Source organism: Microtus pennsylvanicus, chromosome 13, assembly GCF_037038515.1.
Source record: "Microtus pennsylvanicus isolate mMicPen1 chromosome 13, mMicPen1.hap1, whole genome shotgun sequence".
NCBI lineage: Eukaryota > Metazoa > Chordata > Mammalia > Rodentia > Cricetidae > Microtus > Microtus pennsylvanicus.
In genome coordinates this window covers 68,928,784-68,953,600 of record NC_134591.1, presented here as the reverse complement: position 1 = coordinate 68,953,600, position 24,817 = coordinate 68,928,784, and the positions used below count along the sequence as shown (strand labels likewise).

The following is a 24,817-nucleotide window of genomic DNA, read 5'->3' as shown; positions in this document are numbered from 1 at the left end:
AGACATAACCAGAGTAACAGGCAAGATGGCTGAGCAGAAGAGTGGTGCCATGAAAGCCAGTCAACTTGAGTTCAACCTTGCAAATCATGTAAAGGCTGAAGCAGAGAACTGACTTCACACAGAAGCATGTCCCCAGATAAGGATAATGAAGTTTACAAAGCTAAGAATGAACTTTTAAAAGGAAGTGATCAGGAGCTGGGAAGAGAGCTTAGTGTTTAAAAGAATGTTTTGTTCTTGCAGAAGACAGGAGTTTAATTCCCAGCATGCACCTCAGGCAACTTAACTACCTGTGATTCCACTCGAGGAGCTCCAATGCCTCTGGCCTCTATGGAGGCCAGCACTCATAGACACATACTCACACAGACATGCTAAAAATTAAAATAAAATGCCACCAGATTTACTATGATACAGACCTGCCCCACAGACCTGGTGTGGGCATCCAGAGGTTGAGAAAATGGGATTCAAAACTTGGTCTAGCCTGGTGTTGCACTCAGAATCTCAGTATCCAGGAGCTGAGTCATGGGGATTAATTTAAGTTTGAAACTAGCCAGAGCTATTGAGGTTTCTCAATAAATGAATGAATGAATGAATGAATGAGCATATAAATGCAGTATAAAAGAAAATCAAGAATTATATTTAAAACCATTGGGTATTACCTTGGTTGGCTTAGAACTTGCTATGAGTCCAGGATAAAAAGAATTCTCAGGAAGGTGTGCTGACACATTCCCGTAATCCCAGCACTTAGGAGGTAGAGGCAAAAGAATTCTGAGTTGATGATACCCAACCTGGACTACATAATGAAATCCAAACAGAACTTTAGGGAAAGGAAGGAATGAAACATGGTGGGAGCTGATGCCAAACGGACAACAGATACAAGCTTCTAGCTTACCATGAGGACACAGGATGTCTTCATTAAAATTTAATTCCTCCTCCTCTTCTTTTTTTTCTTCCTTTGATTCATCTAATCAAAAAGAAGAGACAATTACAGCTCTGGCTGTTATAGTTAAAAATTAAAGCAGCACAACTTTAAGCAAAGAAACTTCAAATAATTCTGAAAAATCAAGGCAATTGAGACTTGTACAAGCGCGCAGAGCAGGCTATACCTCCCTTCCCTAAGAGGAAAGGAGAAAACCTCAACAACAGCGAAGGATTTGAAGAGTTATGCAACGACCCTGGCTTGCACTGTGATCCCGGCACTGAAGACAATGAAGGTGGGAAGATCAGGGCAGGCTTGACCTGTGTGGGAAGTTGTCTCCTCCCGGCTCCGCAGACAGGGTTTCTCTGTGTATCAACAGCTCTGGCTGTCCTGGAACTAACTATGTAGACCAGGCTAGTCTCAAACTCAAAGAAATCTGCCTGCTGCTGCCTCCCAAGAGTTGGGATCAAAGGTGTGTGCCACCACTATCCAGCTATTTATTATTATTATTATTAATATTATAAAAGGAAAATAAGTTGACTTAGGAATCAGAGGTGGGTGGATCTGAGTTCAAGGACAGCCTCATCAACAGAATTATACAATGAAACCCTGTCTGGAAAAAACAAACAAACAAAAGCTTATCCAATAAAACATGCTTTTTCTCAATCTGAAAATTTATATATTCTATTAGCTCTCGTCAAGTGTCATCTACTACCACTTTCACCTCCCTGCCCTGAGCGATTCAACAGACCCTTACATGGATATATGATATTTATGAAGTCTGCGTCCCTGTCATCACCTCCCTGACCTTGTCTACACTGTCACCATGTATAATCCTAGACACTGGAAATCAATCAAGGAAGAAATCTTCAACATTTGGAGACTGAACTAGTTCTTCTTTTTCTCACCCTCCCCCCTTTTCTTTTGTTTGGTTTTGTTTTGTTTTTTGAGACATGGTTTCTCCATATCTTTGGAGCCTGTCCTGGAGCTGGCTCTGTAGATCAAGTTGGCCTCAAACTCACAGAGATCCACCTGTCTTGGACTAGTTTTTCAATGGCTTTCCAGGTTAGGAGACAGTTTCATCACACTCAGTCTATCCTGCCACGTGTGAAGAAACACACCTATGATCCCAGTACTTGGGAGGTGAAGGCAAGAGGACTATAAGTTCAATGTTAGCCTGGTTGATGGGGCTCCTCAAAGTGGGGGAAATGTTACAAGTTACTTAAAAAGCTAAAACAATGACTTAAGTGTCACACAATGGTAGAACACTTGCTCAGCACGTGCAAGTCTCTGAGTTTGATTCCCAGTGTGTCAAAAAACCAAAACAGAACCATGCCCCCCCAAAAAAACCTTAGGTAGAGAACTAGGGGCAAGAAGAACACAATCAGATACATTCTGTCATCTGTCACAAACAGAAGTTATTTCTTGAATGTGAGATGGTAACCTCAATAATAACTTTGGAAAAGGTTAAGTGTCAACACCAAGTTAATCTCTTGTATCAGACTCCTAAACTCTTGATATTAGCAAGTCAGAGGCAAGCATCTAACGCTCCCTAGTCATCCAGGAGCCTGCACCCATCACAGAGCAGTGTGTGCCAATTACACATGTAGCTGACTCTCTGGCCTGCTGGGAAAATAGTACAGGATGAAGCACTGCAGGTAAACTGGACATCACATAGCATAACGTGTAAGAACGCTCGCTACCTCTGTCCCCACACACTGACTGTGGAAAAGTGAACCGGATCCGGTTAGTACACACATCCATACAGTGCCTATGCAGCCAGCAGTGCAGCACGGTCCCTGAAACCCCAGCAGGTTTCTTGCCTCCTGGCAGGGACTGGGAGAGGGAGGAATGACACATTGTTACATTTAAGCTTCAAAAAGTCTGAGGCTGAGTGTACTGGTGCACAATTTTGATAACAGCAATCTAGAGGCAGGTGGATCTATGTGAGTTCAAGGCTAGCATGGCCAACATAATAAGTTCCAAGATAGGCAGAGCTACATAAGAAATCCTGTCTCAAAACAAAAATAACCCCACCCCACCCCACCCCCCCAAAAAAAAGAATGGGAAGAGGAGTTGAAATTAGGCCTATTACAGGGAAAGCAAAATGGAAAATATTTTCAAGATAGCCCAATGTAAAGACATTTCTATTTTCTAAGTCTACATAAGATGAAGAGCTGATGTATGAAGTGAGAAGGTGTGTGCTAGGTCAGATGATACCACTATAACTGTAGCAAGGGTTTTCTAACGACAAGAGCACACAACTGAAATCAATGCTAAGCCCTTGCATCACAGAAACAATAAAATATCTTCAGAAAGAACAATAAAATATCTTTTCAAATTTAAATTGTATGTATATGGGTGGGTGTTTGAGCACTGGCATGTAGCCTTGGTGCCAAGGAGGCCAGAAGAGGGCATCAGATCCCCTGAGACTGGGGTTGACAGGCAATTGTAAGCCACTTTGTGGATGCTAGGACTTGAACATGGGTCCTCTGGAAGAGCAGCCACTGTTCTCATTACTGAAACACCTCTCCAGATCAATAAAATATTTTAATCAAAAGGAAAACTAACTGCAGGTCATGGTGGGGTAGCTACAGTCCCAGCATTTGGGAGGCAGAGGCAGGCACATCGTTGCCATTTTGAGACCAGCCTGTACTATATAGTGAGTTCCAGGATAGCCAGGGCTACAGTGAAACTGTCTAAAATGAAAAAAGAAAAGAAAACCTAAAATTTGAAAATGCACAGCTCAAGAGAATGGGAATCCAGCTAAGCAGTAGATAACATGCTCAGCAAATGGCAAGTTTAGTCCTCCTACCCATTCAAGACACAAACTAGAACAGCTCCTTTCTAAAAGGAGCATCATCTGGGAATCCATGTTAAGTACAGACATTATAAGCTGTAATGCTTAGTCAGGTGTGGTGCGCACTTGTAACTACAGCAGTAGAGTGCGGCAGGAAGATGTCAAGTTCCAGGCCAGTGCTAAATAGTGAGCTTGATACCCTGACACACACACATACACACAGACACACACACACAAAGGAAACAAGAGAGAAGAAGAGAGGAGAGAAGAGAGGGAAGGAGGGGAAGGAAGGGAGGGAGGGAGGGAGGGAAAGGAAGCAAGGAGTGGAAATAATGGTTAAGTGTAGAAAATACATAATTTCAACAAAGCTTAACAATTTAATATAACAGCAGGACAGTAGTGGCGAATGAACACCTTTAATCCCAGTTCTTAGGAGGAAGATGGAAGTGATCTCTTGAATTGAAGAACCCCAGACTGGTCTACAGAGCTAGTTTCAGGACAGGGCTACACAGAGTTACCCTGTCCCGAAAAACAAAAATACAAGCATATAAATGTCAGTATTTGGGAATAAACTCAATAGAGCTGTAAGTTAGTGGAGAGGTAGCATACTTGCCGAGTTAGTGTGAGACCCTGGGTTCTAGGTCAAGTACCATAAAATAACAAAACAAAAGGGTGTGAGGGAGGAAATCGGGTGAAAATAACTATTCACAAGTCACTAACGACATAGCACTAGTGAGCATAATTGACCTCAAAATTAGTGATGGCCAAAATCACGAGTCTCCAGTTTAGACCTAAGTTATTCTAAATGCCTTTGGCATCTGTTTACTGCTAGGTTTACAATAACATGATTTCCTGTCTGAAAGCAGGGCTCAAAAAGAAAGAACAAGTAATAAGTTTTCCAAGCCCTGCCCTCTTTGAGGCAGAGTGCAGAGGTCACATTGGTCATTGGCTGCTATCCTAAAGCCAAACTGCTGAGCTCAACAGCCTGCAGGGCTTTCTGAAGCCCATTACCCTCCCCTCCCTGGAGGCTGGAGCAGAACTGACATGACTCTGCACGTGAGCGACTAGGTGGCACTTGAGCCCAGAGCTCACTAAAGGAGATGCCCCCAAGGCTCTGTTGAGTCTGTGAGTGGAATTTCAAAAGTTTGAACATCTATTATTTGCCCTTAGCTGTTTCTGAGACCTTGAGACTTAATAAACATCTTAACATACAGGGGCATAAATTTTTATTAAGGCAATTTTACTGAAAATGAAGATTGAAAGGCTAGGGCCTAGTGTTTCCCACGGAGCACATGAGCAAGCTGAACACAGTGCAGTTGTGGGGAAATGGCGGGAGGGGGACCACAGTGCAGCTTTGCCATGGAGATACTTCAACTCTGCAAGCACTCGTGAATGTTCAAGAAAAGGCTAGGCACAGAAACCTACAGTGCAAAAGCAGCAGCAGCTGGGGTGGTGGAAGGAACCCCATGGATAAAGAGAACAAAGCCACCCCCCACCAAAAAAAACTACAAAGATTCTAACTCTGGAGTCATGGATTCCCCCATCACCTTTACTGAAGGGGCTCCCGTTTATCTTCCCGTTGCTTTGCTCCGCCTCACCATCCTGCTCATCTAGTTGTTCAAGGGCCAGCTGGCGCCAGCTGCGCAAGGAAGACTTTCCTACCCAAAATCCATCATTGCTGTGGAAAAGAGAGAATGTTAAGCCCTAGCAGGTGACTCTTAGTGTTCCCTCCTTTTATGTCTTTCCCCTGAAGCCCACAACTAAAATGATTATAAACAATCAAATCACTACTGTGCACACAACTGTTTTTAATCCGATTCCTGGTTCGAGCCATTTTCATGCCTCACTACTCAACTCCAGGTGTCTATTGCTTTGTTTCCACTCTAGATCATGCTCTCTTTCTCATACGTTGAGTTCAAATCCGTTTCAATCATATTCAACTTTCTTCCACTTGATCACTACTCTTAGCACACACAACTCTTAGCATCTAAGTTGGCACAAAGATACTTGGGTATACACACCCTTACTGATGTCACAGAGGAGGCCTTGTAGAATTGGGCCAAAGGGAGACCAGGCTGAGGTCTGCTAGGAGATACTTAGGAACAAATGACATGAACACAGCAGGTGCCATCACTTAATGACTCTTGGTTGAATTAGAGGTGCTCTGTGGAGTGGGGTTTGACACCCAACACCCACTGAGTCCCCCGTTCGTCTCAGCATCACTTCATCCTTGCTGAAGGAGACACTACCTTCCCAGGCCTGAGTGATGGTTCTCCAGAAAAGCTTTCTGTACTCTAAGTCTGAGTATTGGCTCACGTGGTCAGGTTCAGACCTCTCCCCTTCCTCTTTTACAGAGCGAAGGCTGTGTCTGACTCAATTTATTTTCACAGAGTAAGCACTGCAAAAATTCATTTTTTAAGACAATTCTAATTTAGCTGGGTGATGGTGATACATGTCTTTAATTCTAACACGCAGGAGGCAGAGAGGCAGGTGGACTGTGAATTCAAGGCCAATTTGGTCTACAGAGAGTTCCAAGACAGCCAGAGCTACTCAGAGAAACCCTGTTTCAAACAAAACAAAATTTCTAGTTTAAGGCTGGAAAGAGGGCTCAGTGGTTAAGAGCACTGGCTGTATTTTCAGACAACCTGAGTTTGATTAAGAGAACCCAAAAGATGGTTCACAGCTGTCTGTACTCTATTCCCCAGGGATCCAATGACCATTTGCATCTTCTGTGGGAAACATACATAAACAAGATGTACATGCAGGCAAAACACCTACACATAAAATAAATAAATTTTTTAAATTAAACTAAGAAATGTGTATGCGGTGTGTTTTGCAATGTTTAAAGGTGCATGAGCACATATATGTTTAAAGGTACAAAGTGCACATGTATGTTTAGAGGTGCAAGGTCAGTGGTCTTCCTCTTTATTCACTGAGGAGGGGTCTCTTTACCCGGAGCCCACTGCTTCTAGCTTGTCCCAGGAATCCCCCACTTCTGCCTCCTGGGACGACCATGTAACTCTTTATGTGGCTATTCAGGACCTGAACTCATCTTCATATTAGCAAGGGAAGCCCACAGTCCACAAGATCATCTCCCCAACCGCAGAAAGAAAAATATTTTTGTTAAGCATCCTGGGCTCAGCAGTAAAGGCGCTTGCTGTCAAGCATGGCAGGACCTGAGTTCAATTCCTTAGACTACACAGTGAAAGGAGAGAACTACCAACTGAAAGCTGTACTCTTTCATGTCTACACGGGTCAGGAAACGTGCACACGCCCACAAACATGAACAAACACACATACACATGTAAGTGAATACTGTGGGGGGAAAAAGTAAAGGATGCTCACTCGCTCCTGTAGCCCAAGATGTCCTCCTGTCTTAGCCTCTAAAGTGCTAGGAATACAGCTGGATTCCTAGCTACTCTCATGGTACAGGTTTTACTTGAGAACTGCTCGGCTACCAACCTTCACTTAACAGTCAACTCTTTCCTAAAATGAGCAAGCAGCTGTCTGATTACTGCCTGGCAATGTTGTAGACTCTCATAAACAGCATGCTGTGTAACATACCCCTTCATTGTTGTTTTCAGCAAATTGTTGACGGTTTTGTAATCTTCATTTAATTGGCTCTTCAGGCGCAGTACACGACAACGTTCTACAACACAGTCCTTACACAGAGCTTTCACTAAAGGCAAGAAAGACAATGAAAATAAACTTCATTCTCACACAGACTTCCTTTGAGAATGTTTCCAGTACTAAACAAAATACACAAGAATTTTAAATCTAAACCACAAATTCCTGCCACTCCCCAAAACAGGATTTCTCTGTTTAACAGCCCTGGGAGACCTCAAACTCACAGAGTTCTGCCTGCCTCTGCTCCCGAGTGCTGGGATTAAAGGCGTATGCTACCACACCTGGCCAAATCAAATTATTACAATAGTCTTTCTATATCCCGATCTTGTTGATCTAGATACTCACTCATACATTAAGTTTTCTAAATAATGAAGACAGTGTTTATCAACTATAGTAGTTAATCAAACGAATCTAACTAGAGGAGGGAGGGTCAACAACATATCCAACAACTATACATGTAACAGTCTTCATGCAGACATGACTTCCCAAGCACAGAACACTGAAGGGATGAGAACAATAGAGGACATAGCACAGTGCACAGATGCTCTAGAAATCACATGCTGTTTCTGTGTTTAAATTTCATTTGTTATTACTGTGGGTATATAATACACGTGCACATGCATGTGCCACAGTACACATCTGAGGACTACATGGAGTCTGTTTTTTTTTCCATCAAGGGGGTCCCGGGAAGCATTCAGGTCAATGGGCTTTGTGGCAAGTGCTTCCACCTACAGCGACATCACATCGGTCCTGAAATGTGATTCCTTGAAAGATCTTACGGGAGTCGGAGAGATGGCTCAGTGGTTAAGAGCACTTGTTCTTGCAGACGACCCAGGTCAATTCCCAAGACCAACATGGTGGCTCACATCCATAACTACATTTCCAGGGGATGATGCCCCCTTCTGCCCTTCTTGGCACCAGGCATACACATTATACACAGACATACATGCAGTCAAAACACCTATAAAAAGATTTAGCCAGGCAGTGGTGGTATGCGCCTTTAGTCCCAGCACTCAGGAGGCAGAGGTGGATGGATCTCTGAGTTCAAGGCCGGCTTGTTTACAAAGTGGGACAGCCTGGGATGGGACAGCCATGGATACACAGAGAACCCCCCCCCCTCCAAAAAGATTCCCATTGCGTAATTTATTAATTCTGGATGGTGAGTACTTTAGAATGCAAAAGGCCTAGAGCATATAATTAAATGTTAAGCATAACCAAAAGTAGCACTTCACTTCAGGAAAGAGGAACTGGAGGTCATGCAATTCCCTTAGCCTCAGTGGAGATTAGCATAGAACCCATGTGGCCAGTTGCTCATTAAAAAGAACATGTAGTGTAGACATACTAAATAAATAAAAATTTTAAATAGAAATAAATAGACACTTGCTTGAGAAGAAGTAGCCAAAACTAAACAAATTGGCTATTTTTGGCTATATAGCTTCTGTACATTCAAGAACTAAGCAGATTTAGAAACTAAGAAGCAATTTCCCAAACCTACACAAGCAAGACAGAATGAGCTTTGCAAACAAAGGCTCAAGGCTTTGAGAAAGATTAGTGTATGTGCTGGGAATCCATTCTGTCTGCACTCCACCAGTCGCCTAGCAGCACTTCAGCTCTACTTGGTGAGCCCATTTTGCAAAGTATAAGAATGCTCAGTCTCTCAGTTAACTTCAGGTTGTCATCCAGTACTGATCTCAGAGAGTAGAGTGTAAGCCGAGAGGATGGACACTCTGACTTACCAGTTAGTCTTGGACCTCCTCCATAGCGACTGTAGAAAATGTCAGCCGCATATTCCGATATTCTCTTCATAATTGATATTTTATCTGGATGAAGCTTGTCGTGGGAACATAGGCAAGCATGATTATCAATAGGTTTGGTGGGTGTTGATTCATCCAACCACTTCTGCAGCCATTCAAGAGAGACAAATTCATAGGCCTCTGAGAAAAAAAGGAATGGGAAGAAACTATGTACTTTTACAGTTTTGGACTAGGTGATACAAGTCATTGTCCTCAAAAGACAGCACAAACTTTGTCCAAAGTCAGCAGGATCAGAAGAATCAGTGGGAGGTGTCTGATGTGTGACTACAAATCCCAGTTAGCTAGCACTTCTGTGACCTCGCGTTATCCATGGAAACACATCTGCACAGAGCCCTATGGGATCGGCGGGTATTATTAGCCACATTCTACAAGAGGCATCCACAGAGAGAAGTGCCTTGCTTGAGAGCACAGCAGAGCTTCCATGAGGACACTTGGGTGCTGAATGGAAAATCATCACCTCATCCCTTACTCTGCACAACTGTGTGATATATATCTGAAGATTAAAATGAGAAGTCAGGATCGAGCTGAGTTAAAAATTTAACATTGTCACCTACAACCACACTTCACAAGCTCATTTCATCATTCAACTCTCCTGAATCCAGGATGGGACTGGTGTTAAGAAAAAGTATTTATGATTTCCCCAAAGTCTGTGTTACGATCTATTCATTTCATTGTTATTAATTTCAAGAAAATAATGCATTTGAAATAAGTTCTAGGGCAGAGTACACTAGAACAGAATTATCAGTTTTCAAATTCAAAAACTAAGAACACCAGACATTTCAAAACAAATTTTAACTTGGGGAGAGGGAGTCCCAGAGTTCCCCAAAAGGCAAAGTTAAAAATAAAGGGACAGCTTTGATTACTTACAAAGATCTCCAGTGAGTCCCAGCATAAAACATAGAAGAAAACACACAAAGGTTGAATTCATGTATTTGTATCGTGTGCTACTTCTGGCGAGATCTGAGGGGCAGACACTTTAACGCAAAGCTCACTGTGACCAGTTTCACATCCCCGGAGTCACACATCCAGAAAGTTAACTCCCACTTCATTTTAGTTCAAACATTTCAATGTTTTGACAAAAAAAAAATTGGCGTATCAGATCCACTTTTGCACTGAAACTGGACAGCAAGGGGCAGCACTAGGCAGCTGCAGGGGGAGATGACCTGCCTGCTGAGACCAAAGTCTAATCCAAGTTCTGCCTTAGAAACTCAACGTGAGCAAGTCACTTAAACTCTCTAGGCTTCAGATCTTTAATTTGCAAAATGAAGGTAATAATACCTGCCTTCTACCTACCTCACAGAGATGTTGCTGAGTGTAAAAGATAAGATATGTGAAGCATTTTGAGCTTTTTGGAAGAAAAGAGATATAGAAAAGTTAATTATACATACAAACAAAATCTATAAGAGGAGACCGTAAGACACAGGACAGGTAAAATGGTCGTGGCATCCTACAAGTATCAGCATGACAAGGGCTGGGGTGTAGTTCAATGATGCGCTATTTGCCTAACATGAGTGCAGCCCTAGGCCGAATCCCCAACACCATCAACAAATGAAAAGCAAAACAATAATACATACATGCTTTTAGTGAGGCACACAGCTCAGAGTAGAGAGACTGCCCTGACTGTGCACTGCCCTTGTTCAATCCCCAGTACTAGTATCACCCCAGACCCCCAAATCATACCATAACCAATTATATTCAAAACACCTCCCTCATTCTGTGCTGTTTATCAGGTTTAGGCTGAGTGTAAAAGGAAGGTGTGTGTGAGGGTGACCCTTATCTGTGGGAAATAAAGTCTTCAATATTAAATACTTCCTATACAAAGTCAGAGAGTAAAGTTTTGAGTATTTTCAAGGAGAGTGAGGGATTGATACAGGTTCCCACTTAAGGAATAATTCTCCAGGTTCTGTTCTTCCAGCATCCACAGAAAAGTGAAAAGAGGGCGACACCTTCTGTTGGGGGGATGGGCCAAATGGATCTGCCTATTGAAGCTGGCAGTGGTGGCTCTCATCTATAATCCCAGCACTCAGGGGACTAAAGTGGGAGGGTCACCCGTGTTTGAGGCCAGCAGGAGCTACATGGTGAGTTCCAGACCAGCTTGAGCTACAGGGAGACCTTGTCCCAGAAGACAAAAAAATTAACCACTATAAGGAGGAAGTCCTTGGACGATAAAGACACACAATGAATATGTGCTCAAAGGCAGGTAGGTCCAAGGTAACCTGTCCAATCATCTACTAGAATCTCACTGAAAACTTCCCAAATGAAGTTTGCTATTTTAGCTTTTAAATGATTATAAATTAATGTAATATCCCAAGATTGGGGGGAAAATCACTTCTGCCTTTACAGTAGCAGACACTGTACACAATACTGATCTAACCTCCTACTCATCATTACCCAGCTTTGGCTTCAGTGTGCTGGGGTACTGGGAGAGCAAGCATTAGCTACGGTGATGCCCCTGTAATCCCAGCACCAAGGAAGCTGAGGAAGGAGAACTGTCATGAATTTGAGGCCACCCTGGGTTACTGAGCAAGGTCATCTTGAAATAAGTCAAATATCATGAGTGAGTTTGATGTGAGGTCCAAAATAAATAAAATTTAAAAAATGGATTTTGAGTATAACAAAGTTAAGAGTCCTGAATAATAATAGCATGAAAAAATATAACCGTTTCTCTAGAATTCAAGCACCTTCAAGTTTAAATAACAGCAGCCAAAATGATAATGTGATTTTTCATTTACACTGAGACTTGGATTTTTAGGACAGGTGGCCTTTCAAAAGAATACTCATACAACAATATAAAACGATGATTGTTTTAGAATGAGGAGTTCCCAATAGGTAAGGATCCTGATTGGTCGAGGTATAGAAGCCATCATGGCGCCCTAAGAGTGAGTGGTTCACGATCCAGGGTCTCTCCAGACACAAGCATGCACTTTGCCCCACAAAGCTTCACCCTCACTCCCTCATGCCATTCTGTCTTCGGGGCAGGAATCCTCTTTTCCTTCTGCACAGTCCAAGAAACTGACGACAGTTTGGAGAAGAGATTTCTATGGCCAACACTTTAGACTGGAGGCCCATGAACTGAGAGCTCTTACTCCTGAGTTTATTTCCTAATAAATACAGGTCAGTGACTCTTTCAGATACTTCTAGCACTTAAACACAGTTCAAGTACCAAGTCACAAAGAAGGAAGTGAATCAAATCAAGCAGCAGTTTGGTGTGACATTTTTCCTCCTTTGGGTGCTGGGTCGGGACCTATCTTTTCAAGCACATGACCCTCATCTGAGCTGTACCAGTCACAGGAGGAAACACCTCAAGACTATTCATACTGGCCTAGGGATGTAAGTCTTCTTTGATATAAATTATAGCAGCAATGGAAAATTAATACAAAAAAGTGAAACCATCTTTACAATTTTATGCTTGAATGCTTATTTTAAGTTCATACACATTGCTCTCCTCCATATGCAGGAGCGAGGCTGGCAGATGTATTTTGTGATTTGACAAACAATTCATAGCCACTGAAGGCACAAGGTAAATTTGAATAAACAAGGACACATAAACAGATGAGCAGGTTGTATCAGAGGTGAACTAGATAAGATTTTCTACCTCAACATTTTATATGAAAAATTGTACACACACACACACACACACACACACACACACACATCAGTTAATACTCTTAGAAAACAAAGTATTTAAAAACAGAAGAAAGGCCACAGTGATCCAAGCAGATCTGGCTTTAGAAACATTTTATCTCACAGAAGAAAAAAAATTGGTTTTAAGACAAAGTTTCATTATGTAGACCAGGCTAGCCTCTATCTCACAGGGATCTGACAACCTCTGCCTCTTCAGGTGCTGGAATTAAAGGTATGCACCACCATGCCTAGAAGTAAAATATCTTCTTTAAAAACATTTATGACAGTATGTGTGTGCATGGTGAGGAGGTTGGCATGCAAGCATACAAAGGTCAGAGAAGAGTCTGTTAAAGTCAGTTCTTTCCCACCATGTGTGTCCTGGGAATCAAACTCAGGTTTTTAGGCTTGGCAACAAGCACCTTTTCCCCTGAGCAATCTCTTCAGCCCACAGTAAAAAGGTCTTTACAGGTCAAAAATGCAGAGAGTTGACCTAGAATTTATCATTCAGGAATAGCCTCCCAATTCAAAAAGGAAGTGACAACATTATATAGGATGCTTGATATCTAGTTACTGCCAGTTTCCATAGTGATTTTAGAGTGTTTAAGCTGGCCTCTAGGAGAGAAAATTGGTTTTTCATAAACACTTTTACAACATTTAAAGATTAAAGCACCACAAAAGCAAAACCCCAGACATTCAATGGCAATAGTGTTGTCCTGGAATATCTCACAGACCAGTTCCAGCAGGCAACCTTTGGTACAGCTCCTTCACCTCCTCGTGTTTCGCTTTGCCTTTGTCCACACTCTGCCTGCGCATCTCAGCCATTTCAACACACCACTCCTCAAACTTGGAATTATCCCGATCCACCAGCTCTTGAAGAAAGGCTATCCAAGAGAGAAACACAAAAACCAATCTTACCCTCTCTTCCAAGGACAAAGATTACACTGATATGCACATTATCATCTAGGGATGAATGAATGGAACCCTCTACTGGTGAAACCGAAGGTGGAATGCAGTCAGGTGATCCCTACCCCGACTGCCCAGAAACATCAAATGGCTCTACACTACAGTGTGTAGGACAGGCCAGGGAGACCAGTTTCTTTAGCTCTACAAGTGGAACAAAATAAAACCAAGCATCAATTTAAGCTACCTTCTAACACTGACAATTGTTTCTGCCTTTTTTGGGAGGTTGGGGTAATAGAACATTCCTAAGGCTCAGTCATTCCAAAAACTCAGTAGTTGTTGATTTGTGACCAGCACTCACTTTCATTGACATCTACCATACTGAAGAGACCTGCTACAATGTGAGCAGTCTGGTGATGGTCACTAATCCACCTGGAAGTACAGAATTCTACAGCATCTCCAGAAACAATTTAGAAAAGTGATTACCTGGGACTTGAACCACTGTGTGATTCTTTTCCTGGGTTTGCAGTCTATAAACCAACATGTATGCATTTCGAGAACAATGAGTTCCTTTGCCACACTTGGGTTTACGGGTCTGGGATTTAGAAGGCTCTGCTGGGATAAAGAAATAAAAGACAACTTGACTAGATGGTCCATACCTTAGGGATTTGGGGGATACATAAAAAAATTACTTATATGCTCAGTGCACAAACATCCCCCAAAGGCACATTTAAAAAGCTGCGTGCAGTGGCACACACTTGCAATCTCAGTACTCAAGCAGTGGGGATAGGCAAATCCCTGGGGATTGCTGGCCCTAAACAATAAACTCCAACCTATTAGAAACCCTGTCTCAAAAAAACAAAGTGGATGGCACCCGGGGGACCCGAGATTGACCTGACTTCTGCATACACCCGAGTGCACGTACACATGCATGCACACACACAATTTCTAGGAGTGGAGATCTGGCTCAGCAGTTAAGAGCACGGGCTATTCTTGCAGAGGAACAGAGTTTTCAGTTCCCAGCACCAAGTGTTAGTTTACAACCAAATGTAACTCTGCTTCCGGTTCTGCCACTCTTCTGAAGATCACACAACCTGTTCTGGCCTCCATGGGCAGAAAAGCCTGTGGTACACTTATAAACAGGAAAAATAAGCACACACTCAAAACAAAACAAACAAAAACTATCTCAAAAATTCCAAATGAAAAAGTTATTTAAGTATCAGAACAGAATACTGACAAGCAAAGAGATTCTCTTAAGCTCTTTGAAAATTGAGAACTGCCATATGTATAAAATGGATGGTAGACCCTCACAAGACGTTTAAAAAGACTTATTTTTAAATTGTGTGTGCGCGCACACGTGCATGCAGATATGTGAACATAAGTATAGGTACCTGTGGAGGAAGCCCTAAGCACATGGAGCTGGAGTGCCTGTGAGCTGCCAGATGTGGGTGCGAAGAACCAGACCTTTTATCCTCTGAGAGCAACAAGTACATCTAGAAAAAGTTTCTGTGTAGCACTAGCTGTCCTAGAATTTAGTCTGTGGACCAGGTTGGCCTCGAACTCACAGAGATCTGCCTGCCTCTGCCTCCATAGCGCTTGGATTAAAGGTGTGTGCCATCACCACCCAGCATGCACCAAATCCTCAGCTAAGCAACTGCTCCAGCTCCCTAAGACTTTAACTCTTACAACTCCGTAACTCCATTGCCACAATGTAGACAGCTACAATAAACTTCAGTAAGAAACACACAAAATGAAAACACAATTACTTACAATCTAAGGCTTACCTTATGAAAAGTACAATAAAATAAATTTGATCTTAACAGTGTTACCATAAAAAAACACTACATTGAAAATTAGGAACTTTAAAAAAAAAAAGCTGGGCGATGGTGGCGCATGCCCTTAATCCCAGCACTCGGGAGGCAGAGGCAGGCGGATCTCTGTGAGTTCGAGACCAGCCTGGTCTACAGAGCTAGTTCCAGGACAGGCTCCAAAAAAGCCACAGAGAAACCCTGTCTCGAAAAAAAAAAAAAAAACAAAAACCAAACAAAAAAAAAAAAAGCCCACCACAGACCTGTTTAGAATGCTTATTCCCCAGCTAGTGGCAGAACCTAGAACAGGTGTGAAGTTTAGGATGAGGCAGACTGGCAGCTATAGTGTGGTAGGGCTGGTCCTTATTCCTAGCGCTCTCTACCGCAAAGTTCATCTTGGATATCCACATACTTCAGCCGTCAAGAGCTGAGCTGCTTACTCAAGACCTTCCCCGCCATGAAGGCCCACAATGCCCTAAAATCATGAGCTTCACTTTTCAAAGCTTTTCAGCCTTCAGCTTTCTATGTCAGACATGCAACACTAACAAGAAAAGCAACAGTCAGCCAGGTGGTGGCGCACGCCTTTAATCCCAGCACTCGGGAGGTAGAGGCAGGCGGATCTCTGTGAGGCCAGCCTGGTCTACAAAAGCTAGTTCCAGGACAGGCTCCAAAGCTACAGAGAAACCCTGGCCCCAATTCCCCCCCCCCCCAAAAAAGGGAAAAAAAGTCACAGTCTATAAATGGAATGAGACTTAGAGACACTAAGCCAGCAAGGCAGGCCTAGGAGCCAAGAAACCTTGGCAACTCAGCTGTGAGCCAGGTGTGCTAGTGCACAGGTGTAATCCCAGCTGTACCATGGCAGAGGAACCAAGAGGCACATCCAACCTGGGACTCTCTCAAAATAACTAAAATCTTCAGTATATCAAACAATAATACCAAAATAATTAAAAAAAAAAGTTCAGATCCCAGGTGGCGAAGTGAAAAAGATCACTGGCTCCCATAAGATCTGACAACTCACTGGGAAACAAAGCTACAGCTGATGATAACAGCTGAGCTGATGAGAGGGATCATGAGACCATGCTCAGAACACAGGTTTTCTGCCACAGTTACTAACGTCTCAACTCAGAAAGAAGATGGCATACTTCTTCTGGGAACCTATAACCATCCTTCCCCTGCCCAGGGAATAAACTATAACTGAAACTGACCCCTTCATCTTCATGCTTTCCTGGTCATCTCTGGGGCAAAATGTTTGGTTTTTCTTGAAGCACGAACTGCTAATAAGAGATGCCTAGTGGTGTTAAATATCCTTAATAGGCCGGGCGGTGGTGGCGCACGCCTTTAATCCCAGCACTCGGGAGGCAGAGGCAGGCGGATCTCTGTGAGTTCGAGACCAGCCTGGTCTACAAGAGCTAGTTCCAGGACAGGCTCCAAAAAAACCACAGAGAAACCCTGTCTCAAAAAACAAAAACAAAAACAAAAAAATCCTTAATAACCATTAACAATCTTGATGCATGACAGCATCGAACATTGCCAGTAAAAAAAAAATAATAATATTTTAAGACAGGCATGGTGGTGCACACCTTTAATAGAGTACTAAGGGGGCAGAGGCAGGCAGATTTCTGAGTTCAAGGCCAGCCTGGTCTACTTATTAAATTCCAGGATAGCCAGAGCTACATTGTGACCCTGTCTCAAAACAACAACCACAACAAAATTTATATTTTAAAAGGGCACTCACAACTTAAAGGTTTTACCTAGATCTTCCTCAATCCCTAGTTGTAATTTCTTCCCCTCCATCTTCTCTATGTCTTCATCATTGAACTTGTACCATTCTCCAGACTGAGGATCTTTCACATGGGCGATGTAGTGGCCAGAATAAGCACTCACTCCTCTGTGGATGAGGACGGCACTGAGTTCATACACAAAGGACCCACCTACAAGGAGAAAGGGGCATAAGAATACTCTCCATGACAACATACCTTACAGCTTTAGCCTAAACTGATAACAATGTTATCAGTTCTTTATCCATCTGACCAAATACAAAATGTGACACCGAAGAGCCAGGCATAGTAGTTGTACCCCTACGACCCAGCATCCCAGAGACTGAGGTAACAGGATCAACAAGTTCAAGGCTACTGTGTGTTATGTGCAGCTAAACTACTCAAATGGGCGGAGATAAAATAAGGTGACTTTTCTTCCTTTTTACAGTATTGGCAACTAAAACAAGGAAGGCTGAAGCAGGAAGATTACCACAAGTTGGACGACAGCGTCAGCTATATATTACATACAAACATATATGTATGTATATATTCCATAGAAGGCTGGAATATACGTGAGCCACGTCTCAAAACAACCAAAACTTAAAATGGGGGGGGGGGGGAGAATAAAACTTTTTTTTTTGGTCTGGCCTGGAACTCAGCTATGTAGATCAGGCTGGACTCAAACTCAGAGATTCATTTACCTGCCTCTGCCTCCAGAGTTCTGGGATAAAAGGTGTGTACCTCTATGCCCAGCTCAATAAAACCTTCCAAAGTTTGGAAAAAGTAGCTGGGTGTAGTGGTATATGTCTTTAATCCCAACACTGGGAAGGCAGAGGGATCTCTGTAAATTCCAAACTAGCCTGATCTACTGAGACCCTGTTCAAAAGGAAGAAAAAGAAAAGAAAAACCAGGTTAGGCATGCAAATGGTATACAAACATACATAAAGACAAATCACTCCAACACATACAATTAAAACAAAATGTAAAACAAAAAAACAATCAAAACAAACCTAAAAGGCAGCCAGTGGTTCCAGCACCCACAGACAGGCTCACAGTCATCCATAACTGGATCTAATGCCCTCTTCTGACCTTCGTAGACACAAGGGATCTACACACACACACATACAGGCAAAGCATTCAAGCACATTAAGAAAAAAGAAGGTGGTGCACACCTTTTATCCCAGAACATGGGAGGCAGAGGCAGGTGGATCTCTGTGAGTTCGAGACCAGCTTGGTCTACAAGAGCTAGTTCCAGGACAGACTCCAAAGCTGCAGAGAAACCCACTTAAAAAAAAAAACAGAAAAAAAAAAAGAAAGAAAGAAAGAGAAAGAAAAAGAACAAAACTAAAATAAATTCTTTTTAAAAAGCTACTTACAATAACTAAGCATAATTCATCAGCACAATATATGGGACCATTCCTATGTCTATAGATACTTAAACTGTTAGGATCTGGAAACTTTCAGAAACAATACAGTAAAAAAAAAAAAAAAAATCAAAAAAAAAAGAAAGAAAAAAAAACCACATCCAACTTTATTTTGTTGCTGTAACTCTTAAAACAGTTCATCACTCAATCAATAAAAATGCTGGACCCTGTTTTAGACTAGAAAAAAATATTAGTTGACTAAAGGAACAAAATCCCAGGATACTTGTAACTTGGTGAGTAGGACATTAATAAAGATTGGTATGTGGGTCAAAACTCTGGGCTAGGATAAAAATACTAGTGAGAAGGGACACAAATATTTCTGAACTGGGCCAGGGAGAATCCCAGGGCTCCTGAGGTAGAATGGAAAGCCAGGAGACAGACCTGGTTGGAAGCTTTGGGACCAGCTAGCCTTGGAGTACACAATATACATAGCAGCAGAAACAAGACAGACCCCACTCAACAAGGTTGAAGACAAGAACTGACCCCCAAAGTTGTCGCCTGACACCTCCAGACATACACTATGACAAACACACCCTGGCATGTATAAATGCATGTATACACAAAATAAATATTTTTTAAAGCAAAGTATAGGTGGTTTGCCTGTCATCCCAGTGCTGTATAGATAAGAGACAATTGGATTCCTGAAGCTCATATACCCTAAGTGACAAGTCCACGTTCAGTGAGAGCATGCTAGGAGAATGAACGAATGAATGAATGAATGAAATAAATGGAAAAAGGAAAGGAAGGAAGGAAGGAAAGAAGGAAGGAATGAAGGAAGGACGGAGGAAGTAAATAGCTCTTGAAGTAGACTCCTCACATCCACATGCATGCATACAAGTTTACCCACTGTAACAGATATGAAGCCATACATACAGAGATACACATACAACTAAATAAGGTGACTCCAGAGCCAGACTTCCTACAATATGTTTATAATTACTGAGACAGTCAGGGTTAAACAGCAAGACTTTGTCTCAAAGGGGCTGAAGAGATAGATGCTCAAGGAGTAAGAGCAAGGAAGAGCATTTGTTGCTCTTGCACAGTCCCGCCGGGTCCAATGGAACTGACGCCCCCTTCTGGCCTCTGAACAGCAGGCACATGAGTGTGCACATACACTCATTTAAGAACTCACACTTAGGGAGAGTAAAAATAAACTTCGAAAGGAAAGCTGCCTCGCCTTGCAGAGCAGAAGAAAAAAAGACAAAGAAACTTCGTGGCCACAGATGGACTCTAAGTTCCTAAGTCTGGGTGGTCCTCAAGCCTTACTCTCTGATGACAGCTAACTAGGCAAGTGTTCCAGAAATAGGCCAAGGGTCTTTATGGAGGAAGCTGAATCTGTCCCATTCTAGGAAAATCTCTTTATAGATCATTTCTGATGAAGAAAGCCAGCATGTCCAGTCATGCCTCTCAGTAACAAGCTTGCGACCCTCGAGAAACAAGGACCTTGAAAATGCCAATGAAGAGCGGAGAACAGCACAGGGGGCTGTAGGACAGGGCTGACGGCACTGTGTGTAGGAAAGCAGGTGTGACTAGCCAGGAAGGAATCAACTGGAGTAGGGAGCAGGACATAAGGAGGGGCAGTGGGGAGCGCAATGTCAGAGAATTAAATGACAAATCTAAATGCCCCATTAATTTACATCCTAACTAAAATAGTTCTTTTAAAAAGAGAGGGGCTGTGTGAGAATAAGTCTAATTAGAGAAATAAATCAGTAATTATATCAAGCATAAACAGATAAGTCAATCCAGATAAAGTCCATGATGTCCAGTTAGACTGAACCCTACTTTGAGGACACCTGGGATGGTGTTTTCTCCAGCCACCCTCCCCACCCAGAGCAGCAGCACAGTCGGGCAATTATGTGTTACCATTTATCTGGCACTCTCCCAGGAGGCAAAAAGAATAAACCAAAAATGCAAAAATGCTTGGGGGAGGGGGTGTGTGAAGCCAAGTGGTGGTGGCACACAACTTTAATCCCAGCACTCAGAATGCAGAGGCAGGTCTACATGGTGAGTCCCAGGACAGCCAGTACTGTTACACAGAGAAACTCTGTCTCACAAAAAATGGGAAGGGGAAGGGAGGGAAGGGAAGGAAAAAAAAGATGGGAGGAAAGCACCCAGTGGGCTTTAGGTTGCTGCAATGCTTTTCCTCTTTTAGGTAGTTCATGCAGATATTCACTTTCACGGTATTTACAGAACCACATTTTTATTTTGAAATTTTATCAGTGTTTTATATATTTTATCAATGTGTTATATTTTTAATATATTATGTATAAAATAAACATACAAATTATATATTATATATAATAAACATAATTTATATATATAATAAAAAGACTGAGCAGGATCCGATGGGACAGGTAAAATTTAAGTGTGCTTACTCTTACAAATGAAAAATAAAACCTTGTCAAAGAAACTGCTGTCTACAGAGCCTGAAAACAGGGACCTGAGGAACGCTGCAGTGTGCAGCATGGAGAGCAAGCCCCAGGTTCATCTCAAGCCAACAATAATCACAGCTTGATCAAAAACAGTACCTTTGTGCTCCACATAAGGTTCCATATCCAGACTCTCCGAGAAGCCGATATAGGCATTGAGCTTCTTCTTGTGTCCAGTTTGCCTACCATGAAAAGGACAGACAATATCGACAGTCACCCATCAGCACAGTGTGTACATGCTGCCAGCTCCCTGACAAGCCCCACAGCAGCTACGCTCTATCTGGTGGTCTAGCACACATGAGCAGAGACTGATCCTTCTGCAAACAGAGCTCACTCCAAAGCAGAGACTGGATTCCCATGTGCAGAGCCACAAATGAAAGAGTCCCAAGGAGAGGAAAATTTTGTTTGGAATATACGATCATACAGAGTATCAAGGTAATCCGGTCAGGTACTTACAGTTTCGTTTTTTCAAGACAGGATTTCTCTGTAGCTTTGGAGCCTCTCCTGGAACTAGCTCTTGTAGACCATGTTGGCTTCAAACTCACAAAGACCCACCTGCCTCTGCCTCCCAAGTGCTGGGATTAAAGGTGTGCTCCACTACCGCCTGGCTTGTTTTGTTTTTTTGAGTAAGGGTTTCTCTGTGTAGCCTTGAAACCTGTCCTGGAACTCTGGCCTCAAACTCACAGAGATCACCTGCCTCTGCCTCCCGAGTGCTGGGGTTAAAGGCGTGCACCATCAAGATTATAATTAAAAAGCTAAAAAATTAATTAATAGTATTCACAACCACAGGTCCTCTTTACATCTCCAGCTCTCATCTATACACAACTGTCTTCTTTAAGACTGGGGGGGGGGGGGTAGGGTTTGAGAGGATTTCTCTGTATAGCCCTGGGGGTCCTGAAACTCAAGAGATTCACCTGCCTCTGTGCCCCAAGTGCTGGGACTAAAGGCGTGCACCACCACTGTCGCCTGGCTTCTCTTTAAGATTCTTATTGCACTATCATGAAAAATATATGTAAGAACCAAAGGCTTCATGTGAGTCATTGTACCATTGACTTGTTACTCGTGTAACACTCACCTGTCAAACACAAAACGCATCAGCTGCAGGTTCAGAGTGCAAGGAAGGCTCAGGAGCCGAATTTTCCTCGTAGCATTCTGTTTGCTTTGGCAGTTTTCACAGAAGTATCGGTTGTCTCCTTCTAATTTTTCTTCCTGATCAGGAATAAGACACACCAGTTAGGAGGGATGTGAAGAAAGCAATGGAAGCTCTGGAGTAAAGCACAATTATGTTAGTTAGCAGCTCCCATCCGACTGAAGACACCACACTCCTCCTCCGTCTGTGGTATCCTCCCTAATCAAAATCACTTCATACCTCAGGCTCCTAAGTTTAGGAAACTGGCCATAGTCCCTTTCCTCTCCTTACATGCTTTATAAAATTCTCATTTCTCCCCTTCAAATAAAACATGAATACAACCTTTGTGCATGTGTATGCTGTGGATTAAGCCCAAGGCACTCGACACGCTGAGCAAGCAAGCTCTCTGCCACAGAGCTATCAGCCAGGTCTCATGCAACACAGAATAGTCTTTACTTGAAATAACTGAAGTGGCTTTGAACTCCTGCTTTGCCCTTCTATCTCCAGCATTCAACTCTATCCTCACCTCACAAATAATTCCTCTCCCTCCCAACCCTGCCCCTCTCAATCTTCTCCCATCTTAGAAATAACAATATTCTTCCAACTAATCAGGCCACAAACCTTAAAATCCCTTGACTTTCACCTTCGTACTCAGTGCGTAAGTTTGACTGATTCTACTTTGAAGATAGAAAAGCCAGCTAGTCAGTTAACCACGGGTTAACTGAAGACATGAGCACTACTCACCATGTCTTCAGTTAACCCATCCGTCCTGGCAGCCCTGCATCCTGTTCTGCCCAGGCCCTGCCCTTCAGCCTTTCTCTAGACAGCACTCACAGTCATCCCGGTAAACACTGTGTCTCTCCCAGGATCATAACTATGATGGCCCTGAAGTCTCACTTGATGTATAAAAGTCACACTTCAAACCAGGCCTCTCTGCAACTATTCGTTTTTTGTCCCTCTTCCTTTGCGCAAGCACTATGCTTCACATAACCTTCTTGGCCTCGAACCACAGGTCAAGTCACCACAGCTCTGCCCTCAATGTTTCAAATGCCCACTCCGGTATCACTCACTCCTGCTGCTCTAACGGTTTCATTTCAAACTGCAGCCAGCCGCACCTACATGAAGGAGAACCTTCATAGCACATGCAGAGGCAGACCACTACACATTCTACTCTTATTTATTTAGAGTCCCTGGTAGTCATGCTACTGTACTACAAACTCCATTGAGGCTGATTTTGCTTCATTTGGCCAATAGCGTCAGTCCAACATCACCATGATGCTTACAAAGTAAACGCTCAGGAAGTCTTTAGATGGATAAAGTCAACGCATGATTAATGGTTTCAGCTACCACTGTGTACAAGACAGAGAACGTACACATGACACTGTTTAAAGACAGGAAGCTGTGTACTCCAAGCTCATTTATAACACTGCCCACCTGGTAAAGATTGATAATGAAGCCTTCTTCACACGGAAGGAAAAGGAGTCACCTCTATCTCTGCAGAACTCCAAACACACAGAAAGCAGAAACGTGGAGGGAGGGGCTATGTTCCCACTTAATGGGAATATATCTATCTATTACATAACAAGATAGTTAGCTTTTTATGGTAACAAAGATCAGATTTCCTTAAATACTGTGCTATCTGTAACCACACATAATTTCACATACAAATGAGCATGAAAATCCTAAAAGCAGCTAAGATGCAGGTTGCGTTGGTACATTTTAGTTCCTTTTGGACCTTTATAAAAGTAGGTATTTCTTATATGGAAAAGTCTCCAATAATGGATGTACCCATGAATCAAAATGCCATCCAAAACAGCATGGAACCACCAGTGACCAGAAGCCACGTATGCTGAGATGCAAGTACCTTCAGGAATTCGGAGATGCAATCTGTTAACTGCTTGTGGCCTTGGATGTTTAACTCCAGTTCATAGAACTTCGATAGAAGCTTAGACTCTCGGCCACACTGATTGCAACTGCAATGTAAAAGCAATAGAATTAAGATCTGATTGACAAAAGCAACCCAGTGTCATTACAATACATGCTAGACAGGGGAGTGTTTAAAACCTTCATTATTTTGTTAGAGAAACTGTAGCATATGAATTACAGGGAGAACAAAGATAAAGGCTGACTAGGGAATCAGTCACTTAAGGACTAGGACATTCCAAAGAGCTACTGAACACGATTTAGTTTTCTAACCAGTTCTAACCCTACATTTCAGCCCACACTACATGGCCGTCACACAAAGACTTCAGCCATACAGTTCCCAACACCTGTTGGCATTCAACTGCAATTGGCAAAGTAGCTGCTTTCATGTTCCCATGGAAATGTACTGCTATAAATACTTCAGATCCCATGATAACCCATCACTGTGACAACAGGGGACTGAACTGAAAGGTAATGCCATGAGAGCTGCAATACTCACACAGTCACATAGGCATACTCCCCACAGAACTGCTGTTGCACAATGTTCCGTACATCTGGGTTCTTCTGTTTAGACAAAGTGTCTTCCAACAACGACATAAAGAGCTTGGAAAACTCTTGAGCATCCTGCAGTTTGAATTAATGAAAAAAGTTGTATCTTGCTTCATG

General features: G+C 42.7%; 1 protein-coding gene across 3 annotated transcripts in view; it reads right to left on the bottom strand.

The window, feature by feature from the left end:
• The window catches only part of Usp48 (ubiquitin specific peptidase 48), a 71,611-nt gene that overhangs the window by 29,549 nt on the left and 17,245 nt on the right, over nucleotides 1-24,817 (bottom strand). Inside the window, exons 5-15 of one of the 3 annotated variants that reach the window (XM_075946008.1) lie at nucleotides 24,651-24,775; nucleotides 24,093-24,201; nucleotides 22,175-22,308; nucleotides 21,199-21,281; nucleotides 17,241-17,420; nucleotides 14,168-14,296; nucleotides 13,513-13,662; nucleotides 9,080-9,277; nucleotides 7,281-7,395; nucleotides 5,264-5,394; nucleotides 890-961 (exon numbers count right to left, since the gene is read on the bottom strand). In XM_075946008.1, the coding sequence (XP_075802123.1) occupies nucleotides 890-961; nucleotides 5,264-5,394; nucleotides 7,281-7,395; nucleotides 9,080-9,277; nucleotides 13,513-13,662; nucleotides 14,168-14,296; nucleotides 17,241-17,420; nucleotides 21,199-21,281; nucleotides 22,175-22,308; nucleotides 24,093-24,201; nucleotides 24,651-24,775 (1,426 nt within the window). Of the gene's footprint in view, nucleotides 1-889; nucleotides 962-5,263; nucleotides 5,395-7,280; nucleotides 7,396-9,079; nucleotides 9,278-10,024; nucleotides 13,663-14,167; nucleotides 14,297-17,240; nucleotides 17,421-21,198; nucleotides 21,282-22,174; nucleotides 22,309-24,092; nucleotides 24,202-24,650; nucleotides 24,776-24,817 lie in introns of those variants that run through there. The other 2 variants (XM_075946009.1, XR_012907491.1) reach the window with 2 other exon arrangements.